This window comes from Microchirus variegatus (genome assembly GCF_963457635.1).
Source record: "Microchirus variegatus genome assembly, chromosome: 5".
NCBI classification, from domain to species: domain Eukaryota; kingdom Metazoa; phylum Chordata; class Actinopteri; order Pleuronectiformes; family Soleidae; genus Microchirus; species Microchirus variegatus.
In genome coordinates, this window is record NC_139806.1 from 23,386,636 (window position 1) to 23,405,229 (window position 18,594).

The 18,594-nt window shown below is 42.6% G+C and overlaps 1 protein-coding gene across 1 annotated transcript; it reads right to left on the reverse strand.

Moving 5' to 3' along the window:
- Nucleotides 1-206: 206 nt before the first annotated feature.
- On the reverse strand, nucleotides 207-7,857 carry arhgap35b (Rho GTPase activating protein 35b). Its single transcript, XM_083890253.1, has 6 exons — nucleotides 3,987-7,857; nucleotides 3,764-3,905; nucleotides 3,284-3,361; nucleotides 2,967-3,098; nucleotides 2,718-2,823; nucleotides 207-1,127 (listed from the first exon to the last, which is right to left on the reverse strand). The coding sequence occupies exons 1-6, from the start codon at nucleotides 7,704-7,706 to the stop codon at nucleotides 716-718; spliced, it is 4,590 nt and encodes a 1,529-aa protein (XP_083746379.1). The 5' UTR covers nucleotides 7,707-7,857; the 3' UTR covers nucleotides 207-715.
- Nucleotides 7,858-18,594: the final 10,737 nt, after the last annotated feature.

Consider the following 18,594-nt stretch of genomic DNA (forward strand, 5'->3'; position numbering starts at 1 on the left):
CCAGAGCTCTGAAGAGGCAATGGGTATGGCTGTTTTGAGCTGTGAACTTCAAATAAATGCATGATAACAGTATGTCAACCCAACAAAAAGTAAAAGAAACCCTCCTGAGGGAAAAACAACAGTGATCGTTAAAGTGCATCCCTGGATGTGTACCTACCCCTTCCCTTCCCTAACCCCCGTAGAGTCAATGAGAGAAACCCCGAAGGCAGACAGAGGACCTCTGTGTGCTGTGTGGAGCACACTGAGGAACAGTCCATTAATCCAGTGGCAGTACTTTCATGAGAAAAGAACAGGAAAAAACTAAAACAGTTATACACAGATAAAAACATGGTGGTCACAAATCATCCTTCCAGCTTGGCATAGAAATTTTTTTTAGTTTCTTGGTAGAGTAGGGTAAGTGTTGGCTGTTGACAGAAGAAAGGCTCCTCCACTCATGCCCAAATGTTGATTTCCAGGCGGGATGCGGGGTGGGGTCACTACTACATGTAGCCACTGCAGCTCTGAAGCACATGAGTATGGATACAGATGGCAGGTTGGAGAAGTTCTTCAGACACTTCCTTTCTCTGCTCCTCCATAACCTAGTTTGTCCATGATCAGAAATGTAGTGTGCAAGTGCACAATCATTAATGGGTTTTTTTTTTATTATTTATTTTTTAGCGCGTGTTGGTGATAAGGTCCAGCATCGTCATGGGCACACGTGGTTTCATATCGTCTCTCACAGTGTCTCTTGTTCGGCAGGTGAATGGTGGGAGTGGGGGTGTTGGTGGAGGGGAGGGAGCAGCGACTGCAGGGGGGACTGGGGGGTGGTGGGGGGTGACTGCTGCAGCGGGCTGAAGTGTGCAGTGGTGTGGGGTGGAGAGGAGCGGTAACAGGAGTAGGCAGAGCTCCCACTGAGGGTGGTGGTGGGTGAGGCCGGGAGGCCTGCTAGGCCGGTGGGCGAGTCGATGAGGGGCTGGTTGTAAAAGAAGAATGCACACTGGTGGATGAAGGTCTCGATGATTGTCTGGTAGGTGCGAGTGGCAGTCAGGGCATCCATTGTGGTGAAGTCTGGCCTCATGAGAGTGGGCCAGAAGCAGATGGACAAATTTTCACTGGTCATCAAGTTTAACCGATGCAGCTGGCTCACCCTGAGAAACAAATTAGACACCAGTTTATTCATTCTCATCATACAGTGCAGGAACACAGATGGGGTTTACCGCAGTACACTACCACATCCATGAACTTGATTTAAGTGTCCAGTGTGCAACATTGCTTTACTATTTACTAGAGGTGGGAATCTCTTGGCACCTCACGATTCGATTTGATTACGAATCAGAGGTCAACGATTCGATTCTAAACCTATTATCGATGCATCTCGATGCAACAATTTTTTACTTTAATACTTTGCTACTCATTTAAAAGTAAGATAAAGCAACATAAATATAAATGTGGTAGTGCCCCCTCATCTGGCTCATCTGGTGCAGACAGCCCTTTTATTTCTGCGCACGCCCCTGCGCTGTTCTCTTCTCCCTCTCCTGCGCCGTTCGTCGCTCCTGCGGCTCCAAGCGCTCATTTGATTTTGATTTGATCTAAAGCAGACTGGATCATTTCTCTACGTGTTTTATCCCCACATAAGAATAATGATCATTATGACGAGGATGGAGTACAGTCGTGATGAAGTGCAGGTGATCTGAGTGAAACGCTGGTGACAGACTCTGAAGAGCAGAGAGCACTTTTCATCGTTTTCACTCCGTGGTCTTAATCTTTGTGAAAGAAGACGCTTTAACGCTGTTATTAAGGGAATAACCGATGCATCAGATGAGCTGATGTCTTTAGTTAACTGCTCAAAGAGAGAGAATGTTCTCTGCTGTGAAGTCAATGTCACGGGGAGTTCATAATCTGTGCCGCACGCAGCCAAGTTTCACTTTTGCGCAGAGACTTTCCAGCGTTTAACAGCTGTTCCACTGTGAACTCGCTGTGTTTCGACCGCCGAATTATCGCTGCATCCCTAAATATAATATCTTTATTGACAAGAACGATGTAACCGTAATAATGACGCACTTGATAGTGTGACTTGGGTTTCAATCGGCACCTGGACAAGCGTGCGCTGCACGGATTACATGGGGGAACGTGCGCCCTTGTTCCCCGGTATAGAAAAAGCTGAGGTGTATAAAAAAAATCTATTTTAAATAAATAAACAAGCAACACAAAGCCTGGCGGCCCGCTAGGCTTATAATACATTGGGGGAAACCCTTTTTTTTTTTTTTATTCCGATTATTAACTTATCCGCATCGATTCAGAATCGTTCTAGAGAGAATCACGATGCATCGAAGAATCGATTATTTTTCCCACCCCTACTATTTACTAGGGTTTATTGTCAGAAATGTAATACCGGTATAGTATGTATTGTGTAGGGATGTTATTCCAATCTCAAGTATCGGCTGTTTTTTTTTTCTTTTTAATTGAAGATTGACACTACCCTGATAATTTCCTCCAGTGGTTTTTATTTCATAATAGCTTTGTTTTATATAATTAGTCATATTTTAATACAATTTTGAAGCAGAAGTTACCAAACAAACCAAGAACAACATCCTTTTTCTGGTTTGTGCAATCCCCTGACACGCTTGGAAAAGGGGTGGGTGAGTGGAGGAGTCATCCATTCATCGCGTTCTACAGTCTTACCATTCAGTCACTAATTCTTACACAGTGGATCCTTAAACAGCAGACGGGGAACTTACTTGTGTAAGTGGCTCACAACATATTTGAAGACATCATAATTCTCTCTGGGGAACCTCCTCAGGACATCCTTCATAGTATATAGCCTCTGTTCTCTATCGTTTATTCCTGAAAACACAGAAAGAAGTTACCATTTAATATTCAAAAATGAATATAACACCTAAAATAGAGCAAAGCTCCCCTTCTTTCCTGAAGAAATAGTCTCTCAATCTTGTGGAAACAACCCTCCCAACACAGCAGTGTTTACTTACTAAAAGCATCCAATAGGTCCACCTGCAGAGGACAGGGCACCAGGGGATCAGGCAGCTCAGAGAAGAAGCTTTTGAGGCCTCCAGCCACAGTGTTGATGGAATAGTCTTTCTCCACTAGGTCTATTCCATGGTCTACACACGGAGGATTAGAGCGTTAAAAGGGATCAGAGAAAATAAGTCTGTCAGTAGGCGCTGTCATCGGGACTGAACAATTAGTCGCATGTCACTTTCCTTTAGTAACCGTTAGTGTTTTGATTAGGCAGCCACATAATTACATGTCAAACAGCTGGTTGAAACAAGTCTGATGAGCCACTCACCCTGTTCAAACTGCCTCTGCATGGTTTCCATCTCTGACTTGTTGCCACTTACACGGTACAAACCCTCTGTGTTCAAGCCTGAGGAAAAAAGGGGGGGAGACGTGTGGGGAGCGCACAGCGGGAAACAACCAAAGCACAAACACTTCATTAGCCCATCAGCAAATAGACATGAAAATACAGATGCTGGCAGCTTCTGGAGGAACATTAAACTAAAACTGAAACTTCATCCAAAAGCATACATTTAAGCATAAAATTACATTCATTTTGCAATGTTTAAAAAGGGAATATTCACTACTCAAGGACTTTCACCTTCCCTAAAATGCAGAAGTTTGGAAACAATGATGCACTCGACCACATGTACTTCCTGTTTTATCAGTCACAACTCAAACGAGCAGTAAGCACAAAGCGTTAACACTTATTTAGTGTTTGTCATAGTTCTACCTTCTCATCAGTCCAACATATGGTGAAAAAATAAAGTACCTGTTGTCTCAATGAAGCGAACACACTTCTCGATGAAGAGTGGGATAGGTCTGTCTGGTGATACCACGTTTGCAAGGGGGACCCCAAAGTAACAGCTCTCTATGGGTTTGGGAATAGCTGGACGGGGCTTTGATCGTGTTTTCTGTGGAAAAAAATAATAATACAACAGTTAAGAATATTAAACGTCCTAATTGAAATATAATGATTTCAGCATTAATCTCACCTTGGCTGTACGTCGCAGGCTCTTCAGAATGTTCCTCTTTTTTGGGTCCTCGCTCTCCTCATTGACGAGACTTTCACCTTTCAGGGTGCCGTAGTCGTCTTCCTTAGTCTTGGGCAGAGCTCCCATCTCATCATCACTGCTGATGAAGCTTGTGCGGAAGCTGCTGAACTTTCCAAGCCGCTTGGAGCGGTCACGGTAGAGACGAGGCTTCACCCCCACAGCAGAGAACTTCCTCCTGCGCTCAAGCGAGCTGCTGTCTGCTTCACTGTCTGAGCCATTTCCATTCGAGTGCATCCTGTTGGAGTTGCGGATGGTGATGATTTTGCCTTGTGTGCTATCATGTGGCACTGAGTAGATGATCTCTTCGTTGCTAGGGCGTGGTTTTGAAACAGCATCCATAGGTTCGGCATAGTCTGAGGGATCATATCCCACATCTCCACCTGGAACCCAGGTAACAGCAGAAGGCAGGGAGCGACGATGTCCCAGTGTATCAATATACGGGTTACGGCTGACCTTCCTGAAGTCAAAAGTGACGCCCGGTTTAACTCTCACATGAGGGGGTACTTTGTTGTTGAGTTTGTTCTCAAAGTCTCGGATATCAGAGATGACAGAGATGTCACTGGAATCTAAATCAGGCAGGTTGAAGCCCCCACTGTGAGAAGTGAGTGTACCATCATAATATGGAGGTGATGGCTCCACATCATCCTCTGAATCCAGGAACATAGTGACAGTACTGGGAGAACTGCAGCGTGGAGAGTACACGTTTTCATTGATGCATGCTTCAGCAACATTATCATACATGTGTGTGGCCTCTACGATGTTGCGCTTCTCCACCACCTCCATCAGAAAAGAATGGAACATTTCTATCCTGTGCAGGCCTCCAACCACACCCCCGGATCCACAAACCACAGTATTAAAACGTCCTTCAATTTCATGGGCTAGCTCCTCCCCCTGAATCAGCTGTTCACACGCGTAGTCGCTGTCGGTGAGTTCTGCCTGGCTGTCTCCCACTGCCAACAGCTGAACTGGTATGATGTCTTGAACTTCACATAAGAATGCACACAGAGTCTCCAGGGAGGCTTTTCGGGAGACGGAGTACACTGCAATGTAGCCGTGTACTAACCTGCTCTTTCGCAAAGTGAAGGATGCATGGTATGACAACAGAGACAGCTCTATTGCCAGCTTGTGCCCAGCAACTGTCTGCTCAAGCAACACAGATGTGCCACAGTTGGACATGGGCCTGCAGTGTTGATGCATTATAAAAGGGGCCAGAAGCTGCTCAATGTCATAGGAGTCACCACACATTAAACACATGACGATGCGAAGGTCTGCCTCTGGTGCCGGCTGATGAGGAGAGTCTCTTAGACCTTGAGGTTCAGGGAGGAGTGGAGGGGAACTGCTACTAAAGGATGTACTCCTCCTAATATCCAGGAGGCTCCTCAGCACCTGGTTGATTTGACTCTCGTTGACATTATGACCATAGCCAACACCAGGTGATGCAGGGTCTAAAAAGCTGCATTGTAGCCTCCTTGAAACCTGTTGTCCCTGTGTTATTAGGTTTAAGGCAGTTTCGCCACCTATATCCACGTATGAGCCTACACCTCTTTTTGTGACTAGAAGCAGTGATGTTTGCAACTGTGCCAGCTGGCTATCCCGTCGACCTAAAGTTGATTCCCTCAGTCGTTCCAGGCTTTCAACCACATACGAAAGGGACTCTTTTGAATTGTACAGACACAAACATCCGTGAGGTGTAAAAGTGGGTGTGTGAAAGGAGTTTACAGGAAGACGTACATTTCCCTCAATAGGCCGCAGTGTCAATTCATACATCTTCCCATCCAGCACATACCAGTCATCATTCGTGCAGAGAGCTCTAATCTCATTGGCAAATTCTCTGGCCAGTCCGTCCTTCCCTAGTATGACCAGGTTAATCCTGTCAGCCTTGGTGTCTCCAAAATGAGCTTTCACATCAAAAAAGGGATAACATGAAGGGAAACGTGAAGCTAATTGATGTTCAATCTTTGAGTCTACACAGTGAGGACTGCTCGGGCAGGTCTCCTTAGTAGGGTGATAGACAAAGTGGATATGCTTTAGTACCAGAGCATCTCTTTCAGCTGGAAGCTTTTGTAATGCCTTGAACCTCTGCTCCTCCCCTAAAACTTCCTGAATTGCCCCCATCTTCTCCTTGCTTGGCTTGGCATCCACCTCAAGTTCATAGAAGAGCTCCGAGTACTCCAGTAACAGCTCCTGAAAGTCTTCTTTAGCACGGTCAATGATCTCCTTCTGATGGCGGTTGTATAGGTCCAGGTATTCCATCTCCTCAAGCCACTGGTAGAATTCTTCATTCATGATAAAGCTGCGGGCCTCTTCCCATGGTTTACCAGGTGTGACAAACGGAGAGGACACCAACTTTTGTTTAAACTCCATCCTCATTTCTGCTCGCCTGCACTCGTTACGCAGGTGTTCCAGATGGGCATTAAATATGTCCTCTGCTTCAGCCGTCTCCAGGAGATCTGACGGAATTCGCTCATCTTCCATGTTATCAATGTGTGTTGTATCCTCCCAGGGTGAGTCCTCCAAAACAACAAACCAGTGGGCAAAGTGCTGCTTGGACTCTAGAACCTTCTGTACCCCAGACCAGCTCAGCTGATCTATCTCATCCAGGTCAGGCACCAAAGAACTAAGTGCTAAGGGAAGAGTGCTTAAGTATATTTTACGACGCCTCTCAATATGTTCCTGCTTCAGGCGGTAGACATGCTGCTGAAAAAGCTTCTTGCACTTGGCTGTTCCCTCCAAAAAGACATATTCTTTGTACTCTGGGGAGGCGTTCATGCGTCGACTTGTGTTTAACCAGGTTTCATTATGATTCTTTACTATACGGTTGATTAACCATTCATAGCGATCCTTGGCTGAAGCTATCTGCTGACTCTGTTGTTTCAGGGCTTCAAAATAAGGAATGATCTTGGGCTTGCCCCTACCCTTATCAATAAGCTGAACCAAAGTGAGGAAGGCAAGGTCAACATTTATATTTGAGCGCGCAGATGTCTCAACTACAGGTAGACTCTTTTTTGTGATAGCAAAGGTATGAGCATCTTTGATGTAGCGTTCAACTCCTTCATCACACTTGGTGAGGACAATCACAATGGGCTTCTTGGTCTTGCTGAGCTGCCCATACAGGTTTGTGACAAACTTCAGCTGGTCATCAAAGTTGCGGTTCATGCCCCGGCTGACATCAACACAAAGCAGGAAGCCGTCCACCTGCAGTTTTCCCTCAGGCATTTGTTTTTGCTCAAAGTCTTGCTCCAGACCCAGCTGATCTGTACAGAAGTACATGAGCTTCTCTGCTGAGGCCAGCTTTGTTGCAGCTGCCCGTTTGATATAGGGCTGCATTGCAGTGCTACGATGTGGCTGAAATGTCTGGTCATCAATGAACTCAGTTTGCTCCACGACATGCATCCTGCACTCAGGCCCCTCTTCCAGAAGGCGCGACACCTCCCCCCAAAACAGAAAGTGATCATTGTTAACCACTCGACCCCCAAAGTCACTGGTGCTCAACACTGATGTGTGGTCCAAGTAGAAGTCATCAGCACTCGGTCTCACAAACCTATTACACAAACAGGACTTCCCAACCCCACATTGCCCTTTCTCTTTCTCTGTTCCAGACAAACCCACCACAATGAGGTTGTAAATGGGCGATCGGGCATCTTGCTTTTTCGCCATCATAGTCTGCCGACGTTCATCCTGCCATAAACAGGCACTGTATAAAGGGGTTCACTTTGATGTTTGTCCATAAAGCTGCTGATCCACAGGGGCAATCAGATTTCAATTTCTTCTGTTGATTTTAATAAATAGCAGTGCAGTGATATGTGCAGAGGGCTCTTTATTCATCCCTTACGTGAATCTCATCCTGTCAAAAAAAGAAAGGGAAAAAAAACAAGAAATCAGACAAAACCAACATTTGAATTTAAGAAAAAAGGAAGACAAAACCTTTACCTTAAGGTATATTAGGTGACGATGTTAAAAGTCAAAGCACATCATTAATTGAGAATACTGCTTTATGTGGTAGAGAGGTGGTGTAATTGACAGTATATGTATTTATTAGGCTCCAACTATCCATGGTCTTAAGCATGTATTGTGTCTGATTGTTTGTCAAAAGTAATTGAATGTAAATTCACTGCATTATCATCTCCAAACACACCGAGCTGTGATCAGTTTGTTTTTTCCCCATCATATTCAACCACCAAAACTATAATGAACACAGTGAAACAGTCATGAGTTCTCCTGACAGGGGTCATAGATTTTAGCTCTAAGAATAATTGCCAAAATACAGTAAACTCAAATGAGGAAGTGGGTTTTTGCAACTTTCATTAACTTGTCAGGCAGATTTATTGTCCACTCCTTGGCTGCAGCTTGTATTCACATAGCTCAATTTATCTGCTGAGCATTTTATCTGACCACTTAGTATAAAAATGCCAAAACTGCCCATTACATATTCCATCTGACATTTTCATATTGCTCCTGAATCGGGCAAAACCCCAAGGGTATTAAATTTAATATCACAAGAATCTAGGCTGGCAAATATTCACATATGAGCAATGGTATGTTTCGCTTGAAAACCTGCTCACGTTGATAATCAAAAGTTTGGCCTGTTGAACTTCAGTTATTTCAGCATAAATCCAAATGATTGCATTAATTGAAGGAGACAATGATGATCAGTGAGAAGGGTGATGTTTCCACATGTCTCCATTTTTCTGCTTAGCACAATGAATGAATGAACACTGCAGTTACTCATCCTGTTGACATAATGCAAATACTATAGCACTGATCGATGCTTCCAGTATAATAGTAATAATGCAGCATTGATACACCGACTCACCTCAGATATTCCTATAGAAAATATGACATTTGTCACACAAAGTCATCACACATCACAAACAGCCCATGGTCAGAAGCAGCCAGGCAGTACAGCCACGTAAAGTTTCTTTTCGGCAGGGGAAGATACAAAAATCTGCTATTACAATCACCCCAAACAAAGATAACTGACGAGTTCGATACTTGGTGGTGGACATGAAATTCACTCACTCCTGTTACAAGCAACTCTAAAAACGCTAAAACCCTAAAAACACAGCCTAGAAGCACATCACACCATCTGAAACATCTACCACATTGAATACTGCCTTTGGTCCACTTTGAATGCCCTCTTGGCTCATCAGAAAATCTAAACTGTCCTACTGGCAGAAGACTCACAAGAACAAACAACAAAAAATTGGCGTGCCAACGTATTTCTGGTTCTGTACCGCAGATGGCAAAGTAACAAGCAAACTGCTGTTGAGGTGGCAGAGATGAGCAGAGTGCTCAGCCTCACATGACAAAAAGTAGGAATTTAATAAATAATGTTGTCATGTTTAAGTGTGTATTTGGGTCAAGGGGATTTATCGTGACACATAATATTCCTTAGAGATTGATTTTAGGAAAAAGTTACAGTCCTAGTCTGAGCAGACCTTTCGGAACGGGTCATATATTCCGCTTCGCATCAGTCTAGCATTCCATGCATGCATACTCACATTTTACTAAAAGAGTGGCGATTTCTTTCCAGGAGTTCATTTTGAATGTCTGGAGTTACCCTAAAGTATAGTTATACCCTATGTCTACAAGTTAACCTCGTTTCCTGGTGTCCTAATGAACATGTCTGACATGCTTTGGTCAAAATACCTCAAGGATAAAGCACCACAGCAGTCCAATCAGCGTCACTGAAGCCCAATTTACTGCACGAAATATTTTTTTAAGTGTCCGTCACTCCGTCACTCCGTCAAGGGACAACGGAGACGGCAAGAGCTGCGATTGGTCCTCAGGACAGGCCGAGATAACGCTGCTCTGTGCCGGCTCACAGTGCGCACCGAGCGTCCAGAGGCGGAGCTGATCACCACCGTCAACGTCGCTGCCAAACTATAAATACGTCATATCTTAATACACACAGCACATGTTTAGACTAAATTACCAATTTCTCGCCTCAAATTATCTTAAAACTGCCTTCCGTGACACAGAAAAGTGCAACAACAACAGTCTTCCTCTTGCTTTCTCTCTCGGACGCCATTGCTCACAACAACCTTGCGCAGCGACCCCTACTGATCGGGTGGGAAATTGCAGTGCAGAAGTATGAAGGCTCGAGGGGTCTCCGTGGTTACGCAGTCGGATAACGCATTATGCAGTCGGATAAGTTTAATGTGGCCTTAAGGCTCCAGCAACTAACAGCAGTTAGCATTTGGAAAAGTGATAATTTGCAGACTTTACCCTGCACATTGCCGTCATATGTAAATTGTATCCACTGGACATGTCAATCCTCTGAGGCTGGAAGTGTGTGTAGAACTCTGTGCTGCACTGTGCAGCCAAGAATAGAACACTTGGCAGACTACTGTTCTTCTAGATACTACTAACTATATATATATGATATAAAAAATTATTTAAATGTTGATTTTGCATAGCATGTCTCCTTTAAAACAAAAATCGCTCTTCCAAGCCAGGGTTTACATTAGCTGAGATATGCCGGCTTTTGGCGATTGTCACGTGAATTTGGCTGGCAAAAAAAAGAATTTTACCGGCCAAAAATGCCAAATAATTAAATCAGTGATTAAGAGGCCGTCCACACTCACATTCAGGGATCGGAAGTGGAAAAAAAGCGGATCGTGCATCCCTAATAACAAGTTCATATTTTGTGTTGGTATCACAATCACCTCAAATCTGATGATTGTTGAGAAATTTTGTGTTGTGCGATTTTGACTAAAATAGCTACAACGGCAGTGCGTGGGGCATAGCATTATGTCGAGACAAATGAGTATTTTGAAAAACACTGAAGGCTTGAGACATCCTTATAGTGGACACCAGTGCAAGGTTCCACCTTTATTTAAGTGGACATGTGAAAGGGAGCTGCATACAACAGCATTCTGCAATTGACTGTTAAGGGAAGACAACTCCCGGTAAAGTACTGGCTTCATAAACAGTCTTCTATAGAATCTGTCTTTACACTTACAAAGTTATGGACACGTCGGTTTGTCTGTAGGAACCCTCTCTAAAGTAAGATGTTGTGTTGAGCCTTAAAAATACCAATTCCTAATGCTATGCCACTGTAGCTCTTTTAGTCATATCAGAAAAAAACAGAATTCCTCAATAATCAGCTGATTGACGCGATCGTGAAACCAACACAAAATATGAACTTATTATCCTAAAATAGACCTAGAATATCTGTAACTCTGAACTTCCTCATATGAGCACATTTTCATCGAGAGCCAAGACTTGGCCAGATCAAGAACTGTCTGAAAACAGAACAAAATTGTACCCACTTGTAATATCTCAATAGTCAAAATGCACACATTTGTATACTTTGTGTAGTACATCAGATGGACTTTATGTCCATTATGTCACACTGCATTGTCCCTGATAAATAAAGATGAACTGAATTGAATATACAAAAAGCTGAAATAATTGTGCATCGATGCTGGCCATGAAAGCTGGCCATTATTTTTTATCGGCATAAACTTTCCCATCTCTAACCATCACCACACATTTTCAATGCATTTTATTTGAATAACCTGCGTGCTCAGGCGTAAACATGAAATGTTAAATTGTGGCCCAAAAAAAGGATTAAAAGTGAGCACACAGTGGTGCACAGAGTGAGGCTGACCACGCCAGGCCTGCTGCTGCTGTTTGTCTACAGAATGAAATTAGAGCTGAAATCAGGGGCAGGACCAGACCTTCTCCCGGCGTGTTAAAAAGGGAATTTATTTACCCAGGTGTCTGTGGGTGTAGGCGCAGACACAGCTACACCGGGAAAACGCCCATAAAGAGGGGAAGGGAGAGCATGAAGGGTTCGTACATATATAAATATACACACATATATATATATATATATATATATATATATATACACACACATACATACCGTGGCATTTCTCACCTTCTCCTGCTGCATCTGTCAGGCCAGCGCTGCCGCAGCCCGTGCTTCAGACATAAAAGCCGCAGAATTCACTATAGTCTGGTTCGACCCGATGATCGCAGATGATACCGATAATACTGCGACTACTGCGATGAGGTAATGTTATTTCAATATCAAATAGCCACGGCCAGACTCTTCCTATTTAGCATTACTGTCACAAGGTTGCAATGTAACACGGAGGAGGGGGGTAAAGAGGAATTAAATGTGCCAAATCATGAAACAATCCGATGTCTTTGTTGCAGGAGGGGGTTTTGTTTGACAAGAAATCCGGGCGTGTAAAAAAACAAAAAAAAAATCCCTCAGTCCTCTTCCTCTCGGTTCACCACGTTGCTTTTTTTCTCCTCCTCAATAACGATTCTGTCCATTGTTGTGCCTACATAAAGCTGGGCCGGCCGCGCACACAAACACCACGGCGAGCAGAGTTTGTTGCGATCTTCGTGTCGCTTTGTGTCAAATGTGCCTCTGCTGCGACACGGATCCTTCATGTGCTGCTGGATTTTGGGAGCAGATTGCGTGCGTGAAAGTGATATTTCTGCCAGCTTTTCCGATAATGGCGGCGGCGGCGGCCCTCCCTCTCCTCCTCCTCTTGCTGCTGCCCGGACCTAGCAGCTCGCCTCTTCTTTTCTTTGGGTAAAGGGAGCTGTGGAGACGGAGGCAGTGGAGAGAGGGACTCACCCAGCGGCGTCCTCACACTACTGCAGCAGCAGCTGCTGCGTTTCTCTGTCTGCTGCTGATGCCTGCAACACAAGTATCCACTATTCTGCTTCTGCTGCGGCTGCGTTACTCCAAAGTAATCCATTACTCTCACCTCTATGGAAAAAAAAAATCCAAATATTTATTACTAACTCATAATTATGAGAAAGTATCTCACTATTATGATTTGAGTCATCGTAGAAATTATAAGGTCGTAAGTAATAATTATGACAAAGTATCTTCTTATTGAGATAGTAAGTCATAATTATGAGGAAGTGTCTCATTATTATGAGATGGTAAGTCATAATTGTGAGAATGTATCTCACTATTATGACATAATGAGTCATAAATATGAGATGGTAAGTCATTGTGAGAAAATATCTCACTAATATGATTTCAGTCATAGTTGTACTAATTATGGCAAAGTATCTCCTCCATTGAGATAATGAGTCATAATTATGAGACAATATCTCATTATTATGAGATAGTACGTCATAATTATGAGAGAGTATCTCGTTATGATGAGGTAAGTATGAGATGTTACTAATGTGTAAGATGGTTAGTAATAATTATGAGCACATTTCTCATTATTATGATATAGTAAGTTGTAATTATGAGAAAATATCTTATTATTATGACAAAGTAGGTCATAATTATGAGATAGTAAGTCATAATTATGAGAGAGCATCTCGTTATTATGAAATGAGTCATAATTATCTGAAAGTATCTCATTATTATGAGAAGTCATAAATATAAGATAATAACTCATAATGATGGCTCATTTACTACACATGTTGGCCTTTATCTATTGCACATTAAACATATGTAATCGATATTCATTTTATCTTCTGATTGTTTGTCTTGGTCCACATATTTGATCGTTTATTGTCACCTCTGTTTGTGTTTGCATGTTTTGCAGCATGTTGTAACTTTAGAAATGTCGCCCTCTAGCGGATTTATAGACACAGTTCCTTCTCGAATAGTCTCACCTGAAAGACTGTGTTTAATACAGTCCATTTAAAAATAATACAACATATTTTAACCTTTTTTTTAATATGAGTTTGGGAGAATATAGTAAGTTAGTAAGTTAGTTAGTAAGTTATCTGTTGTGTTTAGAAGAGGCTGACATTACACTGCTGCTGTCGGTGTGCAGGGTGAGGAGCTTCAGCTACAGTCTGTGACAGTGGCTACAACCACATTACTGCTGCTGCTGCTGCTGCTGGGGGTGAAGATACACTCATCATTACCCAGTTTCTGTGAGGTTATGCTCTGAATAGGTAGGTTGTTGCTTGTTGTGTTGTTGTTGTTGTTGTTTAATGTGCATGAATTTCCTGTCATGTTTGCTGCTGTGTTTCAGTTCAAACAATGAGGTTGGAAGAAATGGAAGTTGAAATGGTTAAGTACAACATGCACTGTGAGGGGGGAAACATGCATGCAAATTAGAGTTGTTTTGCAAGTAACCTGATGAAAATGTAGATAATTACATTTCCATGTGTTTTGGATAGTTGAAGAAAGTCAAACAGTAGGCAAAGTCATTAGCATGCAGACTCTGGGGGATAAAATTTAATCACAACCCATCAAGCTGAGTAACAGGAGCCAGTTCAGTGTAATTGATATTATTACCACTAGGAAGAGCCCTAAGCCTTTCTGTATCTCAGAAAATGAAGAGGAGTGGATATATTTCTTTTGCAAATGCTTGTTACCCCAGTAGTGCTGTAAAGGAAGTTTACTGACATTTTATCATTTTTTTGTTGTTGTTGTTTTTTAAACAGACCCAGTTTTACCAGTTTGTTTATGTTCTCCTTCTAAGTATCCAAATATATACAAATGCACATCAACAGTTAGTCGATTTACGGGGATTTGTTTTACACTTTCAATTTGTCAAGTGGTGTAATGAGGATCTGGGAGATGAGAGGTGGTTGAGGTGGTTGGGGTGAGAGCGAGGTGAAAGGAACAGCAGATGGCTGCTGAAGCAGCTCTTCGCAGGTGGACAATAGGAGGGAAATGGTATCTTATAGCGATGGTATATAATGAACAGAAGGGAAATCGGCAGGTGAGTTGACATTTGAATGTGAACTGTATGTCATAACGAGCCAGCAAAGAAAGGGATTGATGGATGATGTGAAGTGTGTGCATGTATTTCTGTCATTCTTCTCAACCTGTTATTGACTTCAATGGGTTTCTTGATGGTTAATGGTGAGACTTGGATATAGAAACAAATGGAGGACTCCTCCACTCCACTTTGTCCATTTAGGCTGCTGTAGAAACACAGATATTATGCTTATACAAGCATATATTTATGGATATTATCTTCAATTTCTGTCATTTAACCATCCTAAGTGTCACACACTGGACCTTTAAGATCCGGTTTTAGGGTTAGTGTGAGAATGAGGTTGGCATTTGGCATTTAGTTGACATGGGTAACTTCAGGGCGGGTCTCTCTCTCTTTCTCTCTGCAGTGCCTTCAGAGGAAAAGCATCTGTGTGTGTGCATTTAGTATTCCTTATGTTGTGAGGACCTAAATCTGTTTACACAGTCACATTATGGGGACTTGTCTTCTGTATGGGGACACAAATCAAGTCCCTGTAACGTGGGTTATTACATTTTATGGTGACAACATGCTTTAAAGTTAGGCTAAGGTCAGGGTTAGATTAAGGTTAGGCTTTGGCCAGTCGTTATTATGATTCAGGTTAGAGTAAGTCTGCAGGAGTCAATGCTATGTCCTCTAAAGTCATGGAAACCAGTGTGTGTGTGAGAGAGAGAGTAGGAGCAACCCATTTTCCACCCCACCCAAATAAGTCACCATTCCTCTGTGCTTCATTGCACTAAATTAGAAAACCATAGCCATTTAAACACAAAATGAGGAAAACCCGTCATTATAGCACACTGATGAATACTGTGCACACACAGGCAGACAGTTTATGACAGAAGGGCTATGCCAGGATCTCTTCCAAATCACTTCACATGCTCAGAATTAGTTTTGGAGTTTTAATGTAATTATATGAAATTGAAATCAGGCAGAGAAAGAAAAGGGACAGGCTTTACTTGCATCTCTTGCTTTTGAAAAAAACTAAATCCTGAGTAGATGTTAGCTGAAATAAATCAGCTGAGCTGCCATACACATTTCAATATTAGTTTCACGTGCGGTATGTTGTAGAATCCATTTAATTAAACACAGCACACTGACTTTCCTGCATGCATACTTACAGTTACAGACTGAACCCAAGAATGTCAGGTATACAGTATGTCAGATAAGAATCAAGTTCCAGCAAATGCTCATGAATGAAGATCCTGAACAATCAGGAAATGGCTAGGAAGGAAATCTTTCTTACAGGAACTGCTAAACAAAGATAGGAACACCAATTGGAAAAACAAGACTCGGCTTGGAAATAATGCAGCTTAGATAAAGAAGATGGCCTTAACAGTGAAACTGTATTATCTTTCTTAGTTTTTGCTGGGTTTTGCCAGATGCTGTTATGCGTAGTATGTACAGACTATGGGACCCAGATGAGCACCTTCCACATGCATGTGGTTGCACATGGTACGCCTTGGATACCCTTCAAAAGTAAATCAAAAAGTCCTGCCTGCATCTGAGACACCTGTGTATGGTTATGACTCCAGTAAATTTGCATTCCATCTTTCTGATGAATTCAAAAGACTCAGTAGGACGGTGTTGGTTTAGAGGAAGAGCAAGTTACCTTACAAATTGAAAAGCTAGGGGGTTTGATCTCTGGCTCCGATGTATCCCTGGGCACTACGGTTAACCCCAATTTTCCCATTATATACAACCACTGTGGATACATAATGAATCCTAAGCACTGATTAGTGAAAAGGTTGTGTTAGGAAGGGTATCGGGTGAAAAAACACACATCAAATCAAAGGAAACTAGAAATACTTTTACACTACAGTTCCAGCACGGCTCGTTTATTTGCTTTTCCATTAGGGGTAGTACATAGTACCTGGTCCTTTTTTAGTAACCTGCTATGGTGAGGTTCCAAGCGAGCACTTGACCAGTCATGAGCGTGATGTCTTACACGGGAATCAAACTGAACAATGCTGAACTGTACATCAATTAAAAAGACTTGAAGGTCGCATGTAATGCAAAATCAACATTTTAATCATTTAAATCCTTATATTTGGGACTCTGGAGGCCCTACCAGTCGCCAAAGTGTGAAAAAAGATGACTTACTCATCAGTCACCTCCTCAGTCTAAGTACAGGAGATGAAACACGCAATGTTGACCTCCGTGCTCCTCGGGACGTCACAAGACTCTAAATTCCTGGAATTGTTGTCTCGAAGAGCTCAGCTTTGTCCTTAAAACACGCGAGAGTCCTGGCGAGGGCAACAGCACACCGGAAGTCCACTTAAAGTTCTATTCTTGGCTCCACAGTGCAGCACAGAGTTCTACACAAACTTCCAACCTCAGAGGATTTATCTGTCCAGTGGATACATGTTATGACGGCAATGTGCCTGCTAGAGCCTGCAAATGATCACTTTTCCAAATGCTAACTGCTGTTAGCTCCCAGTAGCCTCTGCAGCTTATTTCATTTCTTGTCCCTTAAGTTTTGTTTTACTTTTTTGTGTCACAGACATGTTCACTAAGACAGTAGGGAACATGTTTAACTTGGAGAAATAGGATATAATATGGGACCTTTAAAAACCCAGAAAACATCTGTCTGGTCTGGTGTATTAAGCGACAGCTGATGGAGTCTATGCTCCGGTCATGCAGGATGTACTGAACGGATCTTTTTAATTAACCGATCTTAATGGTTCAGTACAACGAAAATGCGCATATGTGTATCGCATATAAAATGTCGTCACAGCAGTTCCATGCAGTCATGCTATGATGACTCTGCTCATGTTGAAGTGGAAGTTGAAGCTATTTTGTAATAGAAATTGATACGAAACTGATTAGGGAGCCAAGCCGAGTCGAGTTGTGCTGGTACTGTATAGTGGAAAAGCACCAAAGTGGACCAGTGATTCCAACAATAGGCATAATCATCGGAAGTATTTGGAAACATTCTGTATTGAAACAGAGAATGCACTGCATCTCGAGGTGTCATCTATAGGCCACATAAACTTTTGTCCACAAAATGTCCCTTATGCATTGTTTGGCTTTGATTCTGCTGCAGTCAACTGTTAAGTGCCAACTAAATGATGGACTTGCATTTCATTGAATTAGTTTCTTTTGATTTGTACCCTCTATTCAAAACTGGCTTTTAATTTTACTGATCAAGGTCATGGAGGAAGTAAAGATTTGTGAAGGGGGAGGACATTGAAATGAGTGACTCGTCCACAGTGACAGTGTCTCTTCTCTGTCTGTTTACAAAACACACATGCAAGAGTGATAAGGAGGGAACAGGAAAAAAAAGAATTCTCCTTCCCTTGGGCAGCATTGTGACAGCCAGAGATTGAGAAAATAGAGCAAGAAGCTTTCTCCATCTGGGTAGCATTATTCAGATTCCTCAGTATTGAATGTTTGGTGATGCTGGCAAGGGAACGCAAGAGAGGCGAGGAGACTGAGTGGGAGAAATGGGGTGAGAGGAAAATTAAGAGATGGAAAAACAGAGGAGGGCGCTGTGCTTTCCCAGAGATGCAGTGGCCTTGTCTGCACTCATTAAAAATGCCTGGAATGAGAGGAAAATATAAGAAACTTTGTGAAGACAACGCATTCTAATTTAAATTGTTGTCTCTTTGGAAACCAACACTATGAGATCTAATTATGAAACATCTTGTTTAATGCCCGTACAATGAATTGCATCCACAGTGGCTGAGGGTAAACAGTCTTGCTCGTGCAACACTTCCATAACTCACATCCCCTGAGAATCTGTCTCAGCTTGTGGGAGAAAAGGGAGGGAGCAAACTAAAAAAAAGGGAGGGATCGAAAGAAAGAATGTACTTGGATCTCATCATGTGATTTTTTTTTTT